Source organism: Pelodiscus sinensis, chromosome 9 (genome assembly GCF_052426305.1).
Source record: "Pelodiscus sinensis isolate ZL-2025 chromosome 9, ASM5242630v1, whole genome shotgun sequence".
Lineage (NCBI taxonomy): Eukaryota > Metazoa > Chordata > Testudines > Trionychidae > Pelodiscus > Pelodiscus sinensis.
The window spans coordinates 1593368-1614738 of NC_143060.1; the positions used below are offsets into that span (position 1 = coordinate 1593368).

A 21371-nucleotide genomic window follows, 5' to 3' on the forward strand; every position below is an offset into this window, starting at 1 on the left:
CCCTTGTATGACCCATGGTTCAAACAATGTTCTCTCCCAGCAATCTGCCTGCGCCTAACAGGAGGCCACCTGCCATTTTCCAACTGGCTGGAAAGCAGTGGTTTGAGTTCCCAGGCTGTGGAAGAGGCAGAAGCAGATGGAGTTTTCCTTATGTGAGATAATCAAATCAGTACTTTACCACGGGGCTGCCATTGAGCCTGGAATTCCCTTGTCTGTCCTTAGAGACAACGGAGTGAGTTAGTAGAGGTCGGTGGGTTAATGGGTGACCTACATCTTGCCGACTGTTCTGTCTTTGAAGATATAAGTGGACTTTTTTTTTTTTAAAAAGAACCAAACCCTTTCTTGTCCCCGTTTTTTACTGGTTTGCTCTTGTGACTGCAGGTATTCCGTCCCTCCAGAGCATGGGAAGCGCCTGGAACGGCTTGCCAAAGGTAATCATTCAAGTCTTCTCCGCCCCGAGCCTACGTCTGCCTCTTGCAATTAGGCTTCAGGTCCCAGACAGACGGTAACGTGCTAACTGTATTCATGCGGGTGTTAGTTTTCTGTGTGTGTGTAGTTCTGTTTGTGGTGATGCAGTTGTTTTCATAACTCCTCGCTTGATCAGGTGGGTTATTGTGTGTATATACTCCCACACATGGTGGGGGGACCTTGGTGAGCATAGCAAGTGGGGGCAATGCCCCTTAGTTCTATAAATTAAAACGAAGGCTGTAAAAACTGTGCTCACTCTACTATTTCTGTTGAAGTTTTGGCCCTTAGTTTAGCTTGGACTGTGGAATTAGACTGGCTAATCGTGCATTCTGCCTAATGCGCAACCATGCTATTGCTTATTGGTTTTAATTCAAAATGATCATGAGCTGACTTTATTGCCTCACTCAATTTCAGCACATTCTCATGTTGGTTTGGTTGAAAAGGCTGCATTTTGAACATAGACTGCTTGGTTGCCATGTAATAAAAACCTACTAACTTTCCAAGTTAGGAAGTTACCCATGCTGTCACTTGCGTTTGTTTAAAAGGCAAGACAAGAATATACAAATGAACCTTGACCTTTTGATAACGGGTTCTGTTGACTTGGGAAAGTGACTGCCTCCATCCCAAGATTGGCTAGAGGGCCCCTTTGAGGCCTGCAGCTGTGTCTGCGTAGGTCCCCAGTCTGATTTCTGACTCTCTTCCTTGCCTAATAGAGGTTAGTACAATCCAGATTGAAATACACCTGTGCTAGGCCAGAGGCAGGGTATGCTGTGTGTGCAGTAACTTGCCTACCGAGCACTGGTTAACTAACCTCTTCTCTCTCAACTGCAGCAGCTGAGCATTCAGTGTCTCTCCATACTCCTCTTTACACAGGCTTCTTTCCAGGAAGTGCCCAGAGCTGTGAAGCTTTTCTTCGTCACAAGATGACCCTCATTTCTCCATCGATATTGAAGAAATATGGAATCCCATTTGACAAGGTGAAGGGAGAAGGCCGCGGTGCTCCTCAGTACACAGGTTCCCAGAATGCTGCGGGGTGGCGAGGGGGGATTTCTGAAGAGGGTAGGGTTTGTTTGGTTTTAAGCTAATCTGCAGGAGAAAAAATTTCGATTGTAAATTCTTATGACGCACACATGGCCAGGGTTTCTGTTCTGGAACTACGCACTCTGACCTGAATCTTCTGTGGTCTTGGTGTCTGGCCTTGTCTGCATGGTCAGGTGAATCGCCGAGGGCATGTGTTTCTGCTGTACAGTTAATACGGTGATATTTGGAGACTAGTTTTGGACTGTAGTTCATTGCACTGGCGTAGGGCATGAATATCTTTGCTTGTCTGAATAGTACTAGATATGTAGCCATGTTAGTCTGGTCTAGCTGAAACAAAAAACATTTGATCTGAGGAAGTGGGTCTGGCCCACGAAAGCGCCTCACCTAATAAACCATCTTGTTAGTCTTTAACTTGCTACATAGTCCTGTTTTTTGTTTTTGCTTGTATGGCTACTATAGCTTGAAATAAACATTCAAAGTCATTGAGCAACTTTATCAGCTACTGCTGAGTTACTTTCCAGCATGGTGAGGAAGCGGTGACAGTTCTTGCATAAGAGAATAAGGGCAGCTTATACATCAAGCCAGGAGAATGAGATCTGTTCTGTGAACTAGTTACCAGCCTGTGCGAACCTGCCTTTTTTTAGGTGACGCAGGAAGCTGGAGAATTCATGATAACATTCCCCTATGGTTACCACGCTGGCTTTAATCATGGGTTTAACTGTGCTGAATCGACCAACTTTGCTACTCTTCGGTGGATTGAATATGGAAAGCAGTCTGTGTTAGTAAGTGGTCTACTCTCCCTTATTGCTTATGAGAAAAATCCGCGTGACGATGTGTTTAGCAGCTGATTCTTTGCGTGGTGTTCTAGAACAAACCATTGTTTCTACTTACTGTGTAGTGGTGGTTTTATAACCACAGGCAGCAAAGTCAGCTAGTGGTTAGGAGCCCAGTTAGACCATGGGCAGCGAATGACGGAATACAGGTGGGATCGTGTGAAGAGTTGAGAGTGTAATAGATTCAATGATAGCTGCTGGGTGAGGCTGAGGTGGCGCTGGGAGGTTGTACGTTAGGGTTTGGTGGGAGGTTCTTGTGCTGACTAAGTTATTTCACTTAGATGGAGCAGCCCAAGGGCTTCAGCCTAACATGGGAACCTGTGACCTGAGCCCCACTGCCGAGTGCTACAGTCCGTGGCCTTTGGCTTCAGCCCTGGATGATGGGCTCGGGCTTTGGCCCGGAGCCCCAGCAAGTTTCACGCTAGCCCTGGCACCGCAATACAGTGAGGCTGTAACCCACTTTGGAGCCCCGACCCACAGTCTGAGAATTGCTGCCCTAGCGGGACACAGCTGTATCAGAGGACACTAGAATCTGAAGGGACGTTAAGAGGTCATCGAGTCCAGTCCCCTGCCCTCAGTGCAAGGCCCAGCACCGTCTAGACAGTCTTCTTGTTTCCCTTGATGCCTGTAGCTAGTCTGAGCTCGTTTTGTACCTTTGCCTTTCTAATCTCGCCCCTGCATTCCCGTGTTGTTTGCCTATCTTCATCCTTTGTAAATTTGACCTAGTTTCCTCTTTTTATATGACTCCTTTTTGATTTAGAGATCATGTAAGATCTCCTGGTTAAGTCAAGACGGTCTTTTGCCATATTTTCCATCTTTCCTACGGACTGGAATAACTTGCTTTTGGGCCCTTAATAATGTCCCTTTGAACAACTGCCAACTCTCTTCGGGTTTTTTTCCTCTTAGTCTTGCTTCCCATGGGACCTTATCTACCAGCTCTATGAGCTCACCAAAATCTGCCTTCCTGAAATCCATTGTCTCTATTTTGCTCTGCTCCCTTCTGCCATTCCTTAGAATCATGAACTCTAGGATTTCATGATCACTTTCACCCAAGCTGCCTTCCGCTTTCAAATTCCACTTTCAGTTCCTCCCTATTTGTTAAAATCAAATCTAGAACAGCTTCCCCCCAGTAGCTTTTTCAACCTTCTGAAATAAAAAACAATCTTCAATGTAGTTCAAGAACGTATTGGATAGTCTGTGCCCCACTGTGTTAGTTTCCCAACATATGTCTGGATAGTTGAAAGTGCCTTTATACTAATGTCACTTATTCCACTTTCTTCCAGGGAATAGGCTCTGTTGGCATACACACGTACGCTTCTATAACTGGTTATTGCCCTGCGTCTGCTAGGGTAGTGAGAGTGGTCCAGCCTTTGTCTGTAGACAAGCCCACGAGCAACAGAATGCTGTTGGCTGGAGAACTCAACTGAAAAGTCTGTTTGGGAAGTGCTAGAGCCTGAAGGTCTCCTCTCCCCCTCCCCCCAACACTAAGACCTGCTTGAGTAACTCTGGGCAAAAGGGGGTCAACTTTTAGCTAATAAGCAGAGAATTTTTGGAACAGGAATTTCTGTGGATGGGGAGGAGTTCCAGGAACCTGCAGATTGGGTTGGTCCTCTTAACTGAATGGATAACTCCGGCGTTGGGCCGAGACTCTGGTGTGCTTTTTCTTCGCTTGTTCTCTCTCCTTGTTTCTGTCCTGTCATTTTTCTGACTTTCCTTGGACACGCTACTTAATCTTTGAGCTCACTGGTTCCCTGGTTGGTGTTTGTGGGCAGTCTTGACAAGGGAGGTCTGAGACAATTGAGTCTCAGCACTTGGAGATGTTGTGCATCAGTTGGGCTACAAAAGAACAGCGTAGTGTTGGGTTGAAAAATGACATGCTTGTATAATTGGCCGAGTGTCTTCTGTGCCACTGCAGTGCTCCTGTCGGAAGGACATGGTAAAGATCTCTATGGATGTTTTTGTGAGGAAGTACCAGCCAGATCGCTACAAGCTCTGGAAGGCTGGGAAAGACGTGGTTCCCATCGACCACACTCTTCCGACACCGGAGGCAGCAGAGTTCTTCAAGGGAGAGCTCCTCCAGAAAGTCAAGAACGGGAAGCCGAGCACTGAGGAGCCGGAGTCTGGGGAGGCATGTCAAGAGGGTGTGGACATGGATGAGAAGAAGAGGTACGTCCCATGGTGGTGAATGCGTCCCTGCTCAGCGACACACCAGTGCAGCCTGCTGCATTGGAATGTTTTACGTGGCCGTGGGACAGCACAAGCCGGGTTTGCTCTTCGCTTAATTGGTTAGGTCCAAGCAGCTACGTGTTTGGCAGGGGGAAGCGGCAGGGAACCGTATGCACCGCTAGCTTCACTCCACCATGGCTTGCCTGCGTGGGTCGGTGCTCTGCAAAGCCTGACGCTGGGGAGCCATGCTGCATGCCAGGGACCAGAACAAAGAAGCATTCTGTTGAGATTGTAGAACCATTTTCCACGGCCAAAGCCCAGCAGCGATAGTGGGTCATTCCTGTACGTTGTTGCTTAAGGAATAGTTTATTTGCTATTCAAGGCGAAGTTACCACTAAACATCTTTCACGCAGAGTGTCTAAGCCAGCAGCCTTGACTTTCACTTGCGGGGAGGCGAAGTCTCCGGACGTACTCTGGCATCTGTTAATCTGAGGGGCTGTGCGGCTGGTTTCGGATAGCCAGGACACTGCATGCTTTTGCCCAGTGCTGGCTCCTAGAATTCCTGGCATGGGGCATATGACCAAAAGGAGGCATTTCCTGAGGGAACTGACCTGCATTTGTATTCAGTGTGCTTAACCACTTGTGGTTTGCGTTCTGCAGTCTGCCCAAGCACCGCATAGGAGCCAAGAGGCACAGGGTCTGCCTGGAGGTGCCCCACGAGGTGAGTCAGAGCGAGGCCTTCCCTAAGGAGGAACTGAGCCCTGTGCAGTATGAGGTGGAAGTGGCAGCACCTCCCGTCAGACCGGCGAGCGAGCGTGTGCAGCAGGGCGAGGACGGACTCCCCGGTTCAGGTAAGCGCCGCTCACGGGCTCTGCTGTACGGGAGGGCGTTTGTGTTCGCCCATCCAGCAGTCAGAGGCGCTGGGGCTGAACCCTGCTCACCTCCTCCTAAGTAGAAAGCTGTTTGAGTTTGACACTGTCCCAAAGGCCTGTTTGAACCTCGGCAAGCGGGGTCTTTGGAGTATTCGCGAGAAGGAACCGCCTTTAGAAGGCTTCGCTTTCTGGCTCTCTGCTCCTTGGCCTATAGCACTGGTTCACGTGGAGACCACGGCTTGTCTACATGATTTTGTGTTCGCACCAGGCATGTAGGTGGCCCCTGTGGTTAAGGAGAAGAGGAGGGGGAGACCAATGGGAGCAGGGTGGAGGGAGGGGAAGAACATGCTGATAAATATCTTGTCATTCTTGGATGACTGAACGTTTCTTTGGAGCGTCCCACTCTGAGGGAAGAGGAAGCATCTGAGGTGTCTGTCAGAAAGCTGCCCCTCCTAGCTTCAGGACGTCTCTCGTCTTCCCACGTCCTCCTCTCCAGCTGCCCTGGCCCGAGAGAGGGAAAAGGGTCAGTCGCTCAGGAAAGCATGGGCCTCTCTCACTGGGAGCCTGCCTGCTCAGCGAACCGCTCGATGGGATGTTGTTTCCTGATTGTGCCTAGCCAGGAGCCTCCCGTCTAGTGGCTGTCTCCTCCGTCCCTCCGTGTGTCCACGCCACGGCGGTCTGAGGCGCCCTGGTTCAGCACTCTGTCTCTGTTCCAGATGAGGTGGATTCTTCAGAAGTCAAATTTGAAGAACTGAAACCTGTGAAGCTGGAGGAAGAGGAGGAAGACGAGCAAGAGGTGGCTGTGCTGGACCTTTCCGTTCCTCATTCTGTCAGTTCCACCTCAGCCCTCGCGGTGTCTATGCAGAACCCAGTGTTCAGCCTGCAGCCCAGCTCTCCCGCGTACTCTGCTTCTTCCGACTCCGAGTCCGCTGAACTGCTGCCCCGACGAACTCTTGGCCAGGCCGGGGTTCTTACCGTCCATAGCTATGCGAGAGGAGATGCCGCTGGGCCTGGCGGTGACCATGCTTCGGGGAAGAAAGCCAGTGTGAACGAGCAGGAGCTTGCGGAGGTATGCATGGCGGTTTGTAACGGGACATGTTCAGAACTGCATGCTGCTGAGGTGGGGCTGCTGGGTTTGTTGGATTGGAAGCGCCCTTCACTTATTGCTCTCAGGCTTTCTAGTCTGCTGGTGTCAGCAGAACAGCTTTCCTGGCTTGGTGGTTGCCCCGTCATTTAATTTGCCAGGGTTAGCTCCTGGCGGGTCCCTGCACCGCCGTGTTTACCTGCACCTCCACAGGTCTGGGGAACCCCAGCTCCCAATGGCCACGGATCACATTCCCGGCCGATGGGAGCTGCGATCGCTCAGACCTGCAGAGGTGAAGGTAAACATAGCGGCAGCGTCCCACCAGGGTGAACTGGCACTGTTTTATTGCCCATCCTGATCTAGACTACTGTCCCCTGACCTCGGATAACGCTACAAGGGACACTAGTAAAAACTCACGTTTTGAAATCCACATGTCAAATCTCTAGAAGTGAGTTCTTTCTGGCTTGCATGAGTGCAACAAGCATAATGCAAACTTGTTACATTTGTGTTACATTCACAGGAACAAATCCGAGATGCCCATATAGAGTGTAAGTTAGCTGTCACCGCTCTTGGAGAGGTCTCGGAGTCACTGTGGAGAGTTCTCTGCAAACATCCATTCAATGTACAGCAGCAGTCAAAACAGAAAACACAATGTCAGGAGTCTTTTAAAAACAGGCTCCATCAGTTGGCTCCAATACTTCTATGGCCAAGATCACTTTCTGAATTTGAGGGCACCCAATATCTACTGTGCCCCTTCCCTGAGGCCTTGCCCGCTTCACTCCATCCCCCTCCTCTCCCTCACTCACTTTCACGGGGCTGGCGCAAGGGCTGGGGGTTCAGGAGGGGGTTCGGGTTAGGGAATGTGCTTGAGTTTGAAAATAAGACCCAGAATATCTTCCTGCCCCTGTATAAAACTGTGGTACGCCCACATCTTGAATACTGTGTACAGATGTGGTCTCCTCACCTCAAAAAAGATATTTTGGCCTTGGAAAGGGTTCAGAAAAGGGCAACTAAAATGATTAGGGGTTTGGAACGGGTCCCATATGAGGAGAGGTTAAAGCGACTGGGACTTTTCAGTTTAGAAAAAAGGAGACTGAGGGGGGATATGATAGAGGTCTATAAAATCATGAGTGGTGTGGAGAGGGCCGATAAAGAAAAGTTATTTATTAGTTCCCATAATAGAAGAACTAGAGGACACCAAATGAAATTAATGGGTATCAAGTTTAAAACGAATAAAAGAAAGTTCTTCTTCACACAGCGTGTAGTCAACCTGTGGAACTCCTTGCCAGAGGAGGCTGTGAAGGCTAGGACTATAATAGAGTTTAAAGAGACGCTAGATAATTTCATGGAGGTTAGGTCCATAAAAGACTATTAGCCAGGGGATAAAATGGTGTCCTTGGCCTCTGTTTGTCAGAGGCTGGAGAGGGATGGCAGGAGACAAATCGCTTGGTCATTGTCTTCGGTCCACCCTCTCTGGGGTACCTGGTGCTGGCCACTGTCGGCAGACAGGCTACTGGGCTAGATGGACCTTTGGTCTGACCCAGTACGGCCGTTCTTATGTTCTTACGGTGTAAATAACCAGTTAACTGGTTGAACTACTAAAATTATACTGGGGCCGGGGTCTCACCGGCCTGCCTGGCCTGAGTCAGAGCGACTGGGGCACTGCCCTCCTGTCCTATGTGGCAGGCCCCAGAGTCCCGCTGGCCAAGTGGGGGCAGCCATGGCGGGAGTCCCGCTTTTCCTGTTATCCCCACATGGCCGACTGGACTCAGCCAGGGCTGCTCCAGCCTGCCGTGATTGGCCATCCAGCCAGTTCTTGGTAAGTTTCATGCTTACCAGGTAGCCAATTAATCTTTTACCTCCCTAGTATGGGGTGCTGGCTCTGGGAGAGAGGTCAGGGCGGGGGCTTGGGGTGCAGCAGAGGATGTTCTAACTGAGATGCCTATCTCCTAGAACTGGAAGGGGCCTTGAGGTCATCAAGTCCAGTCCCCTGCCTTCACAGCAGCACCAAGGACCATCCCTGACAGATTTGCCCTGGATCCCTAAATGGCTCCTCAAGGATTGAACTCCCAACCCTGGGTTTAGCAGGCCAATGCTCAAACCACTGAGCGATCCCTATGGAGGGGGCAGAGAGGTTGGCATGCGGCCTCCTGCTGGGCAGCACTTAACAGTGCAGCAAAGCTGAGGCAGGGTCCCTGCCCCTCCTGGTCCCAAAGGGACTGACTCATCTGTGGCCCAGGGACAGCCCGGCTCTGCGATCAGTGTGGGTGAGCCTCGCAAGTAGACGGTCCAAACGGTGACACGTGTATCTCACGTCTGTCAGTTGCCGTGTTTACAAAATTGAAATGAGGACCCAGATCGGGTAGAATGACTGCAGAGAAATGTGAACAGCTAGGAATTGCTTAAAAGGATTTTACTAGCTGGCCCGAAAAGCCACAGCCAAGGAGCAGACTTGTTTGCTGTATTAAGTCAAGAAACCAAACAAAAATATACAGTGCTGCCTAGAGGGGAAGGTATCGATAGAAATAAATACCTGGGTTGGTTGCCTTTTTCCATGAGCATAGACTCGATCGGTGGCTCCCAGCCTTTTCCAGGATACGGACCCCTTTTGAATCTATTACAATTGTATGGACCCCCGGCCCCCAAACAATAGCGCTGTTCCTGCAGCCTGCATGTCCCTCAGCCAGGATGGCGTCCCTCAGCGTGGGTTGAAGGACGTGCTGGCTGCAAGAGGCTCCGTGCGGACCCCCCCTTCGGGGTCACAGAGCACAAGCTGGGAACCACCGAACCAGAACCTGGGAACTGTAGAAAATTGATCATGATGGAGATGTCAATGGCCACTCGAATGAAGGCAATAAGAATGAATTTTTAGGTATATTGGGAACAAAAAGGAACCATGTGACTGTATTGGCCCGTTCCTAGTTGGGAAGGGCAGAATCGCCGACAGTGCTAAGTGTCCATTTAAACATGTCTGTCCTGTGTTTGGGGTGGAGCGGGGGAGTCACGTGTGTGTGCACCAGGATGAAACACTTTTCATTCCAGCAGTAACTTGAGAGGATGTTCAATTGCAGCTACTAAAGGTAGAAATCTTTAAATCAGCAGGGCCGGATAACTTACTCCTGAGTTTATTAAAAGAGCCGGCCAAGGAGCTCTCTGGACCATTAATGCTGATTTGTTCAGTAACCCTTGGAACGCTTGGGAAGTTCCAGAGGACTGAAGGAAAACTAGGTAAATGGCTGACCCTGGTAATTACTAGCCTATCAGTCTGGTCATAAGCATGGGATTGCTGATTCAGGACTTGCCTGTACAGAGTTCAAGGCGGGGCATAGTGCCAGCTAACAGGACTTGATGGAAAACAGTGTGGCATGACTGATTTTGTTTCGCACAGAGAGCGCTAGGGTGATAGAGGTAAGTGTGTGGCTGTGATGTGGGTAGGGCTCTGTGAGGCATTTGGTTTGGTGTCATGGACCAGTTTGCATAGAACAACACAAACTCAGCATGACTCACGCTAGAGTGAGAGCCAGTGAACTGATCAGTCTCGATGGAATTGTGAATGGGGAATCATTAAGCAGTTGTGGGGCTCTGTGTGGATCATTTCTTTGCCCTGTGCTGGTTGGTCCTTTTAGCAGTGGACTGGAAGAAAATCTGCACTCACATGCAAAGCTGCATTTATAATTACCCACCCGTTATGCGAGTGATAAATAATAGGACAGGGCGTGGCTCCAGAGCTATGGGTTTTCTCTTCAGCGGGGTGCAGGCAAACAATCCACGGCTGAGCTCATACCTGCAGGATCGCAGACTCTGTTCTGGGACGCAGTGACTCTTGGAAGGGCTGAGTTCCCTGTAATGATGCTGTGGCTGAAAGGGCCAGTCCAGCCCATGGATGTATAGAAGTGGAATCGGGAGCAGAAATACCGGTGGAACCTGCCCGGTGCCGAACCAGAGAACGTGCTGGACCACAGGTGGTCAGTATTGTCTGGCAGCATGACCAACGCTGCCCCTGCTGGCTGGGCTCTGGGAAGACATGAGGGGAAATTAGAGCTGAATCACAGCGCAGAACACAGAGCCAGGCCTGGGGGCTGTAAACAAACTTTATGGGATCACGGGAAACTTGGCCACCCCCCTGCTAATGTGAGCATTCGGCTAACTAACATTGTGCTGGGCTAGAGAGGTTTGACCTGTAGCTGCATTGCCTCTGTGCATGGGGTGTGACTCCACTGGAATGCTGTGTCCCGTTCTGGTGGCCCCAGTTCACAGACGGCCCTGCTAGACTCGAGACGGCTCACAGAAGAGCTGTGCGAGCGATTAAAGGCTGGAACCGTGCTTTATGGTGAAAAGGCCAGGGAGCTCGGTCTCTTCAGTCGAAACGAGACCGTTACGGTGTGACTCCATCAGTACAGATTTCCCTGGGGGGGTGCCTGACGTTTGATGGTAGAGGGCTCTTCAGTCGCTCAGAGAAAGTTGGAAGAAAATCCAGCAACTGGAAGCCAAAGCCTACCCCATTCAGCTCCCGGCCTACGCCCCAGCGGGGATCTCACCACAAGGCGTCTCAGCCAGTCCTGCCCACCGGAGCAGCTGCCTGCTGCGCTGCTCTCCGGAGGAGGTGGGCAGGGGAGAATTTTTTGTGCGCACCTTGGTGGGGACACAGGTTACAGTACCTGGGTTTCTGATTCTTTGGCAAGCATAAATCCAAAGTTTAATGGACATTACAGAACTGTTTCAGTTGGTGTTGTGTCTTAAAAACACGCGCTCTGTTTAAACTTGTTTTGGGCCAGACTATCTGGCTGGCTGTAACATGGTGGTTGCTGAGTTGCAGCTTTGTCTTGTCCAGGTGGCGAAGGAGTACATGAGGTCAGTGAAAGAGAGTAAAAAGTCAAAGGGTCGGCGCCAGCCCTTGAGCAAACTTCCTCGTCATCATCCTCTGGTGGTTAAAGACTACATCAGTGATGATGGTAAGTACTAAATACCAGCCCGGTGGGGGGGTAGGGAGAAGGCTCCAGTTCCAGGAGGCATCTGGGCATGTGACTTCTGGTGCGAGCTCTTACTTGGTTCTGCAGGGCCCGCCCTCGCCACCGGAGTCCTTTCCCCTCCGGGGCTGGCTCTTTCCCACAGCTTTCTCGGAATCAGAATGGCTTTTCCAGTCACAGACGGTCACAACTCGGCACACCCGACAAATTCTGTCAGCCTCTCAACTTTGTTTCTGTAATCTACTTTCCCAGGCATCCATGAAATCTCCTGCAGCCATTCCCGACTGACCAGCTAGTGCGTCTGCTTTGGCTCTGGGTTGGGGCTTGGAGCGGTGTGAAGGGGTCACGGCGCTGCAGGTGCCCCTCCTCGTGACTGGGTCTTGCACCGTGAGCGCCCCTCCCTCTGGGACTGTGCTGCCTATTTGGGGTTGCTGTGCAGCGTGCCCTGCCTTCGGGGGAGAGAACCCCTCTAGGCAAGCTGTCCACACACCGTCGTAGTCGTCCTTCCCATGCCTACACGGGGCTGGCAGGGGGACCTCGGCCCGTCCTGTACACTGGGTTCCAGCCCAGGGACCCTGTAACTGGCAGCCGCAGGCTGTGCGGCCCAGCCCCTTGCTGCTGTTTTCCCCCGCCCGCTCCTGGCCGACCTCAGGCTTGCCACTGGAGAGTCCTCTGCTCCCTGTGCTTACGGCCCTATTTTGCCACTTGCTTGACTCGCCATCTAGGGCAGGAACCCGGGTTTACTGCCTCCCTGGATCTCTGTTTTGGCCCTAGCAAGCTCTCTTTCCCTTCTGAGAGCCTCTGCAGTCTCTTGCTGTCCCAGCTCCTTCACTCGGATGAGCCTCTTTTGCCACAGCCCGGGACTGGCAGGAATCTCCACCTGCAGCATCGAAGGTTAATTGGTCCCTTCTAGCCTCTCGCCGAGCTTGTGTGGGGTGCCCTCCCCCCCATTGTAAGCAGGAACAGCATCCTGCATGCCTCCACGTCTCACTTGGATGTATCTTTCTGCCTCGTGTTCCCCTCTGCTCAATTCACCGGTGGGAAACAAACCGTTCCTCACCCTTCCCGCTGTCAGACTGGAGCCCCTCTCTCTACCCTCTCTTATCCTAATCGCACCGTGCAGCGCAGGGCCTGTTGTTAACACTAACAAAACCGCTTCTTGTTTTAGAGATGTCGGAGCAACTAACCCCTGAAGAAGAGGCGGAGGAGACCGAGGCTTGGGCCAAACCACTTAGCCAGCTGTGGCAGAATCGTCCTCCGAACTTTGAGGCAGAAAAAGAATATAACGAAAGCATGGCTCAGCAGCCCCCTTACTGTGCGGTGTGCATGCTCTTCCAGACGTACCAGGTAAGCTCCTGGCTCTCGGCAGCCACGCTCCTCCGGATTCTGTACACTCGTAGGCTGTGAACTTACTCCCTCCTCTCAAAACCATGTTTCAGTCCGTTGCTAAAAACGGCCTGCAGGCCGACCTGGTCTAGTAGCCAGTATTGCTGTCCCCTTTCCCACCTCGGGGTGCAGCAGACTTCCTTTCACAGCTGCATATTCTTGTGAAACTTCCCTCCTTAGCTCTGGCTGAGTTCCAGCTGGTTAAATTCCCATCAGAGTTCTGTGCATAGCACCTTGTTCATAGCACACTAGAACCGGAAGGGACCTTGAGAGGTCATCGAGTCAGTCCCCTGCCCACAGGACCCAGCACCATCTAGTTCCCAGATTCTTTCTTGAAAGCTACGTTTAAGAGACTCCTCTTCTTCCTGCTTCCTGATGGCTAGGGCAGGGAGGCCTAGTGCACCTGAAAGCTGTCTAAGCACAGGAACAGAAGCTTTCTTCTCTTAGACACGTAGAGTGGGAGAGGAGAGATGGGCTAAACCTACACTGGGGTTTGGGACCGCCGTGGCTGTGTTAGATCTAGAAACTAAAACGTTCGCTTTTGCGTTGGGCGGGGTAATGAGAGTCAGGCAGGTCTCTAGTGAGGGTGGTTGCTCGGAGTCGGGACAAGCATATGAAGGGCTCCTTCAGGAGGTTAAATTGTAAAGGCAAGAATAAACTGCCTCTGCCCACGAGTCTTTGCAGAGCTCTGCCATGGAGCTGGTTCCCTTGGCGTTGGGTGCAAGAAGACTGTTCATGTCTGCCCCTTGCACGCCTTTGATGAGAACTGTAGACGACAGCGTGAGGGGCTTGGTCAGTGGGGAGGTAGAAGGGAACTACAGACTAGTCAGCGTAACTTCTGTGGCAAGGAAGATAAATTCCTTAATGACTTGCTCCATTATCTGCAAATACCTGGAAGATAATAGAGTGACGGTAACATCCTGAGAGCTTTCTTTGATAGGATAACGAGTCTTGTGGAGAAGGGAGAAGCGGTGGACGTGGGATACCTAGACTTTAGTAAGGAATTTGTTATGGTTTTGCACAATCTTCTTATTAATAAACTCGGCAAATACAACTTAGATGGGGCTACTATAAGGTGGATGCATAACTGGCTGGATAACCGTTCTCAGAGAGGAGTTATTAACAGTTCACAACCCTGCTGGAAGGGCATAACTAGTGGGGTTCCACAGGGGTCTGTTTTGCTACCGGTTCTGTTCAATATCTTTATCAATGATTTAGATGATGACAGAGAGTATACACTTATTAAGTTTGCAGATGATCCCAAGCTGGGAGGGGTTGCAAGTGCTTTGGAGGATCGGTCAGAATTCAAAATGACCTGGACAAACTGGAGAAATGGTCTGAGATAAACAGGATGAAGTTTAATAAGGACAAATGCAAAGTGCTCCACTTAGGAAGGAACAGTCAGTTTCACACATACAGAATGGGAAGCGACTGTCTAGGAAGGAGTCCGCAGAAAGGGATCTAGGGGTCAGAGTGGACCACAAGCTAAATACGAGTCAACAGTGTGACCCTGTTACAAAAAAAGCAAACACGACTCTGGGCTGTATGAACAGGAGTGTTGTGAGCAAGACACGAAAAGTCATTCTTCCGCTCTGCTCTGCGCTGATTAGACCTCAGTTGGAGTACTGTGTCCAGTTCTGGGCGCCATGTTTCAAGAAAAACATGGAGAAATTAGAGAGGGTCCAGAGAAGAGCAACAAGAATGATGAAAGGTCTAGAGAACATGAGCTATGAGGGAAGACTGAAAGAACTCGGCTTGTTTAGTTTAGAAAAGAGAAGACTGAGAGGGGACATGAGAGCTGTTTCCAGGTACTTAAAAGGGTGTCACGAGGAGGAGGGAGAAAAATTATTCTGCTTACCCTCTGGTGATAGAAGGCACAATGGGCTTAGACTGCAGCAAGGGAGGTTTAGGTTGGACATTAAGAAAAACTTCCTGCCTGTCAGGGTGGTGAAACACTGGAATAAATTGCCCAGGGAGGCTATGGAATTTCCATCCCTGGAGACATCTCAGAGCAGGTTAGACAGACACCTGTCAGGGATGATCTATTCTAGATGGTGTTGGGCCCTGCCATGAGGGCAGGGGGCTGGACTATCGGGGTCCCTTCCAGTCCTAGTGTTCTGTGATTCTATAGTAACACTGCAGTATTCTGTGGCCCTGCGTGTGTGAAAGTCTAGGTGTTGGAAGGGGCTGCCACAGATACTCTTCTGGGGTCGGCGTAGGCCTCGTAATTCCAGGCGATAGACACGGCTGCAGGTATCTCCTGCTGCTTGCCGCCAAACGGTGGGTGTCAGACCTCTTCAGTCGAGCTCCTAGTCCAGTGGAGTAGGACTGCCTCTGGGCGTGCTGCGGGGCACTGGGGGAGGCTGGAACGCCAGCGGGAAGGGGAATGAATTCTGCTTCTTCCAACAAATGTGACTTAAGTTCCTCAGAAGCTTGAAATCCCAGGTGACCTCGCTTTAGAAAGCCTGCAACGGCAGCCCCAGTCGTCCCAGGCCGGGCAGCCGAACTGCAGTTGCAGGCCGAGTGGGGAGGCACGATTTCCCTTCAGAGACCATCGCTGCATCTTTTCCAAGAACTCGCGCTCGTCCCTGCGTCTGACGGTCTACTGGGGCTGGTCTGCGCTATTGTTTCGACCAAGCTGTTCGAGTCCTCTGAGGGGCCCACAAACGAGGTGGATAGAGTGGGAACTTAAACTTCCAGAAAGCCTTTGACAAGACCCTCCCCAAAGGCTCTTAAGCAAAGTAAATAGTCGTGGGATAAGAGGGAGGGCGCTTCTGTGGATCCGTAACTGGTTCAAAGATGCGAAACACAGGGTAGGACCAAGCGGACTGGAGAGGGGCACATCATGGAGTCCTGGGGCCCAGCCTAGTTGGCGTGTTCCTAAATAGTTTGGAAGTGGGAGGAGTGAGATGGCAACATCTGGGGCAGCAGAGTGGCCAATGAAATTCAGCGTTGAGTCATGCACGTTGGAAGCCGTCACCCCAGCGGTACCTGCAGAATGAGGGGATCTGCACTGGCTGATCTTGGCGCCTTTGTGGATCCTTCTCTCAACACAGCCACTCCGTGTGCAGCAGCAGTCAGATTCCAACCCTGTGAGACTCCGTTAGGGAGGGGATGAGACAAAAAATATAATGCCCCTCTTTCGACAGTTGCTCACATCTGGAGTGCGTGGATCTGGTCCTCACATCTCAAAAGATACAGAGAAGGGCAACTGAAGTGATTCCTGGTACGGAAGAGCTGAGAAGAGGTTAACGAGACTGAGACGTCTCAGCTTGGAAAAGAGACGGGGGGATACGATAGATTCTGTAACAGCTCGGCTGGTGTAGAGACCGTGAAGAAGGAAATGTCACTTACTCATTCTCCTGACAAAGGCAGGAGTCACCTTGGGAAATTCATAGGCAGCAAGTTTAAAAGAAAAGTGTTTCACACAAAGCGCAGTCGGCCTGGGGAGCTTTGCTGGGATGTGGTGAAGGCCATGGCCCAACCAGTTCGAAGGAGAGCTAGATCGGTGCCTGGAGGACAGGCCCGTCAGTGGCTGATGGGCAGGGAAGATGCTTCTAGCCTCTGTTGGCCAGAAGCCAGGTCTGGGTGGTGGCGTGTTGATGGCTGGATAATTACCTGGTTCGCTCTGCAGCTCCTGGCATTGGCCGCTGTCGGCAGCAGGCCATGGGCTGACCCCGTGAGGCCATGCTGACGGTCTCATACCTTGTGCTTCTCTTTAACGAGGGCTTGCTGGTGTGTAGCAGTTCTCCTTGGCTGGGCCGTCCTTCTCTTGAAGCTGGTGGTAAGAGCAGTGTGAGGGGGAACTCGAGGTGTTCAGTATTCTCGATAACATACACCCCCCTCGCTTTCGCAGGCAGAATGCGGAGGCCATGGTCAGAGCGCTGCAGTTGCTCCGAGTGCTGCCACCAGGAAGGTCCGAACCAAACCTCTGATTCCTGAGATGTGCTTCACTGCGACCGGCTGCAGCACAGACCTCAACCTCTCAACCCCTTACCTGGAGGAAGATGGAACCAGCGTTCTCATCACCTGCAAAACCTGCAGCGTCTGTGTCCATGCAAGTGAGTACAGCCGGCCCCAGGCTTGCACTGCTGCGCTCTGCTGTCTGGTCTTGTGCGCTGCAGCCGTTCCGCCTGCCAGCCAGTCGCTGCCCTAGCGAACGCAAGGCATTCCTCAGGTGGCTCCCGGAGCCCTGCCACGCAGGCCTCTGAATGGGGGACGGGCCACGTGTGGAGCCCGAGCGCTGTAACCTTCCCTCGAGAGAGGCTAAGCTACATCTGTGGCGTTTGCCTAAGCAGCTTGCCTCCTGTGTAGGCTGTTACGGTGTGTCCCCGGAGAAGGCCACTGAGGATTGGACGTGCTCCAGGTGTACAGCCAATGCTTTAGAAGAGGTAAGCCAGTTGCTTGTGCAGCGCTCACCTCGCTGTCTCTGGGGGCTCCGGAGCCCTGTCGGCCGGGTCCCGAGTGGCGGTGCGCCCATGGGGGGCCGGAGAGCAAGGTCGATGAAGACTAGTCGCACAGCTCTCGCTAAGCTGCCCTTGTGCGGGCCGATAAGGCTGTCATCTGCGGGGCCCCTCCAGATTATCATTCTCTGCCGTGTGGCCCCCGGCAGTGGTTCAGGCTCTCGGGGGGCCAGCAATGGAGAGGCACCGTTCTCTGACCTCGCCTGCCTCCCTACAGCACGCAGCTTGGTTGGTGCGGGGCTGAACTCCCACTCCGCGAGGAGCGAGGGGGGCAGAGCAGAGGGGGTCTTTCTGAAAGCACCATGGGCTCTGGCCCAGCCCCCTCCCTGGCTTCGGCTGCACCTATCTGGGGCAGGGGTTCGCTCTCCGCTGTGAGCGCATTATGTTGGCTCCCGCAGGGCGTTTCCCACCCGCCGGGAGTTTCCTCTCCCTCTGTGGGTATCTAGGGAACTAGGAAGTGGCTCCACTTCTCCAAAGCAGGGGACATGGATTGTACCCGGGGTTACTTGGCAACCAAGAGCTGTTCCTTTGAACGGGTGGTCTCACAGGCAGGCTCCGGTGCAAGCAGACTGTTCGTTGACAGTCTGGTAACGGGGTTCCTCGTTTCCTTCCTGGTGGCAGGACTGCTGCCTGTGTTCGTTGCGAGGCGGCGCGCTGCAGAGAGCCAATGATGACAAGTGAGTATTCCAGCTTGACCGTGCTCGTAGGGCTGCTCAAGCGCAGTCCCTGTGTGTGTGGTGCAGGGCTGAGGTCGTGACCGAGGGCATCTCCCAGATGGAGCCGCAGGTTGGTGCGGGAGGCTGTGAACACACAGAATGTAGTTCAGGATGTGAGCCTGGTGCCAGGGCAGGGGGAGGGGTGCGGGGTAACAGAGCAGGGGGAGGGGTGTGGGGTAACAGGGCAGGGGGAGGGGTGCAGGGTAACAGGGCAGGAGGAGGGGTGCGGGGTAACAGGGCAGGGGGAGGGGTGCGGGGTAACAGGGCAGGAGGAGGGGTGCGGGGGAACAGAGCCCTACAGCCATTCGCTGACTTCCAGCGAGTGCCCCATCCCAAGGTGCTGAGAGCTACGAACTGTTCAGCCTCTTGGGAGGGGCCGGGAACTTTGAATACCAGGGTAAAGAGAGATCACGCCCCCTGCAGCCACCAAAGGCCCCCCTGCCGGCCAGCTTCTACACCTGCACTGCCACTGTCTTCCACGCGGGGCTCAGCTGGAGGCAGCTGCATCCCAGGACAGCCACAAGGGGGGGCCTTTCTGCAGTGCTGCATGTTCTGGGTCCAGGCTGGCCTCGGGCGGCGGCAGCCTGCGAGCAGTGGGTCTGGAAAAGGCTGCAGATGAGTTTGGCTGGCATGTCTAATGTTCCTGAATGCCGAATACGCTGGTCTCTGGTGCCTGAATCTCAGCTTGCAGCGCAAAGGGGCAGGCTGTGGAACTCGGGGCAGGTCTTACGGAGTCTTGGACCTGTAGGCCAGCAGCTGCTCGATAGTTACTGTCTGACGGGCCTGTGGCCGGAGGGAAGGGCACAGACGCCACGAGGACCAGTCACGCTCAGTCGCTCCCTGTTGACCTCGGTGGAAAGGCCAAGGACTGAACGGGACGAAGTCTGCTTTTGCTCCTAGATTGTCGGGGCTAGCGCGAGGGAGGCTTGCGGTACATGAGCTCACTCCACTGCATGGATCTCTTCATGCCTAGGGCTGGGGGCTCGGTTGGCAGTCTGCATCCCTAAGTCCCCAGCCGTTTTCTCCAGTGCTCTGACTGTCCCTCTCCCGTCCGGGCAGGTGGGTCCATGTGATGTGTGCGGTAGCTGTACTGGAAGCAAAGTTTGTGAACATTGCAGAGCGCAGTCCAGTGGATGTTGGCAAAATCCCCCTGCAGCGCTTCCGACTGGTAAGCAACAGCTGGGCTTCCCTTACGCTTGGGGTTTCACTCAAGTCCTCGCTAAGGTCTGCTCTCCTCCTGAAGGCGACAGCGTCCCTTTGTTAATCAGAGTCCGACTCTGGTGGGTTGCTAAATGAACCCAGTTAGGATACTCCCTGCGCTCCAAAACCTAGCTGGGTATCAACACAGAGCATGATAATTATCTAAGGTTAGAATTAAAAGGGGGTCCGTAGAGAGCAGAGGTGGGAAATGGCAGGGCCCCTGGCTTGCCTGGATCCAGCCCCCAAGACTCATGGGAGCCCCCCAGCATTGGGGAGCTGGGGCTGGTGCACACACTCTACTCAGCTGGGCCCCCCCAGGCTCTGGTGTGTGAGGGGAATGTTGGGAGGGTCTTTCTCCTCAGTCAGTGGCCGCGTCAGTGCGGGGTTGGTTTTGGTTTTTCTTCTCACTTGTGTGCTGCCCCGGCGGTTTCCCCTGTGACTCCGCTAACGAGTGCCCCTGGAGGTGTGTGTGGCCCCATTCCGGATGGCTGCGTTGTCCATTAACCCTTAGGCGCAACTGCCCGGTTTGGCCAGTGCATGTGGCAGCGGGGCCTTGCTGGCACTCGATGGCGTAGATCACATTAGAGGATGTGCAGCTGTACGAGGCTCCCGGGACCTGCCCCTCCCCTACAGACATTTCAGTTCCCATGCTGGGCCCGTCAGCTGCTCGCTGGATTGGTACATTATAGACACGCTCCCGCCAGTGGCCCTGTGCGAAACACGAGGCGAGCCCTTGGTCTCCAGTGTGGCTTGGCCTGGGGCCGAGGCGGGACTGAGAGTAACTGCGGTGCTGTTGTAGAGTAGCTACGGTCACACCCGGGAGCCTGCCGGCCTCCGTCCTGAGCAGTAATCTCCAGCCCCTGTCTGCAGAAATGCGTCTTCTGCAAGAAGCGGAGGAAGAGAATCGCAGGCTGCTGCGTGCAGTGCTCACACGGCCGCTGCCCCACATCCTTCCACGTCAGCTGTGCTCAGGCGGCCGGAGTCATGATGCAGCCCGACGACTGGCCGTTCGTCGTCTTCATTACCTGCTTTAGGCACAAGATCCCATCCCAGGCCGAGGTGGGTTTCTGGGGCGCAGCCTGGGTGCCGAGTGCGAGTGCAAGGGCAGGGCTTGTGGCTGGGCGAGAGGGGGACATGGGTGAGGAAATGGCTCTGACAGACCCATGCGCATTTTAGCCAGCATGGTCTAGTGGCCGTGGCTCCACACCAAGAACCGAGCCCTGGTCTCAGCCCTGCTGCGGACTGCACGTGGCTTCGGCTAGCCGCTCGGCCCTGCGTTGGCTTTGTCTCTAAAGCGACTGGCTGACGGAGAGCCACCCCCCAGAGCTGCCACACGAAGGAGCGGCTAACGCGTGTGCGTGATGCGCAGAGCTCGTGCTGGGTCTCCATGGAATATCCTGCTCTGTTGACCAGCCGGGGGGATGTTTCCATGCGGCCCTTCCTTCTGCTCGCGATGGCCCAACTAACGGCTTCATTCCACAGGCTGCACAGTCCTCGGCTTGTCCTGAGCAGCCTACGCCAAAGAGCGGGAGTTTCACTCCCCTGCTCCGGGCTGTCTTGGTCGCTGCCGGGTCTGGGTTTTAAGCACTGAAGGGAGTTGGGAGAAGACTCTTCCAGACGCCAGATCCCTGGTGGAGCCTGTGTGCCATTAAGAACTCTTGGCAACCGCGTAGTTGAGTCCTTTCATCCGCCATCCCCATGGTCAGTGCCAGGCCATGGACCTTTGTTTCGCTAACGGCTCTTCTCTCCTCAGCGAGCCAAAGCCGCTCTGCAGGACCTGTCGGCTGGGCAGATGGTCATCAGCAAGCACAAGAATGGCCGTTTCTATCAGTGCGAAGTCGTCAGCCTTACAAAGGAAACCTTCTATGAAGTCAACTTTGATGATGGCTCCTTCAGCGACAACCTGTATCCAGAGGACATTGTGGTATGTGGTGTAACAGGGGCGCTGCTCCACTAGAGGGCGTGGGGCAGGAAGCGCATCGCCCTTGTGGGGTGGGGGTATGGACAGTTTGGCCATGGGATGCGCTGCCAGCTGAGTGGAGAATTTCTTCCTGCTGACACCCGCCACTTGCAGCCAGAGCCTTAAGTTAGACGGGTGCCGGTGTTGGTCCTGTTTGACTCGCGAGCGGCCCCGCGAGCAGCTGTCTGTTCCGTTGTGCACTGAGCTTCCCTGGC

General features: G+C 53.3%; 1 protein-coding gene across 1 annotated transcript in view; it reads left to right on the forward strand.

Moving 5' to 3' along the window:
• KDM4A (lysine demethylase 4A) overlaps positions 1-21371 on the forward strand; it is a 36981-nt gene that overhangs the window by 8836 nt on the left and 6774 nt on the right. Inside the window, exons 5-18 of the mRNA XM_089780377.1 lie at positions 382-431; positions 1342-1445; positions 2154-2291; positions 4258-4508; positions 5169-5359; positions 6097-6449; positions 11296-11416; positions 12600-12778; positions 16674-16878; positions 17132-17208; positions 17902-17957; positions 19056-19164; positions 20067-20255; positions 20950-21120. Coding sequence (XP_089636503.1) covers positions 382-431; positions 1342-1445; positions 2154-2291; positions 4258-4508; positions 5169-5359; positions 6097-6449; positions 11296-11416; positions 12600-12778; positions 16674-16878; positions 17132-17208; positions 17902-17957; positions 19056-19164; positions 20067-20255; positions 20950-21120 — 2194 coding nt within the window. The remainder of the gene's footprint in view (positions 1-381; positions 432-1341; positions 1446-2153; positions 2292-4257; positions 4509-5168; positions 5360-6096; positions 6450-11295; positions 11417-12599; positions 12779-16673; positions 16879-17131; positions 17209-17901; positions 17958-19055; positions 19165-20066; positions 20256-20949; positions 21121-21371) is intronic.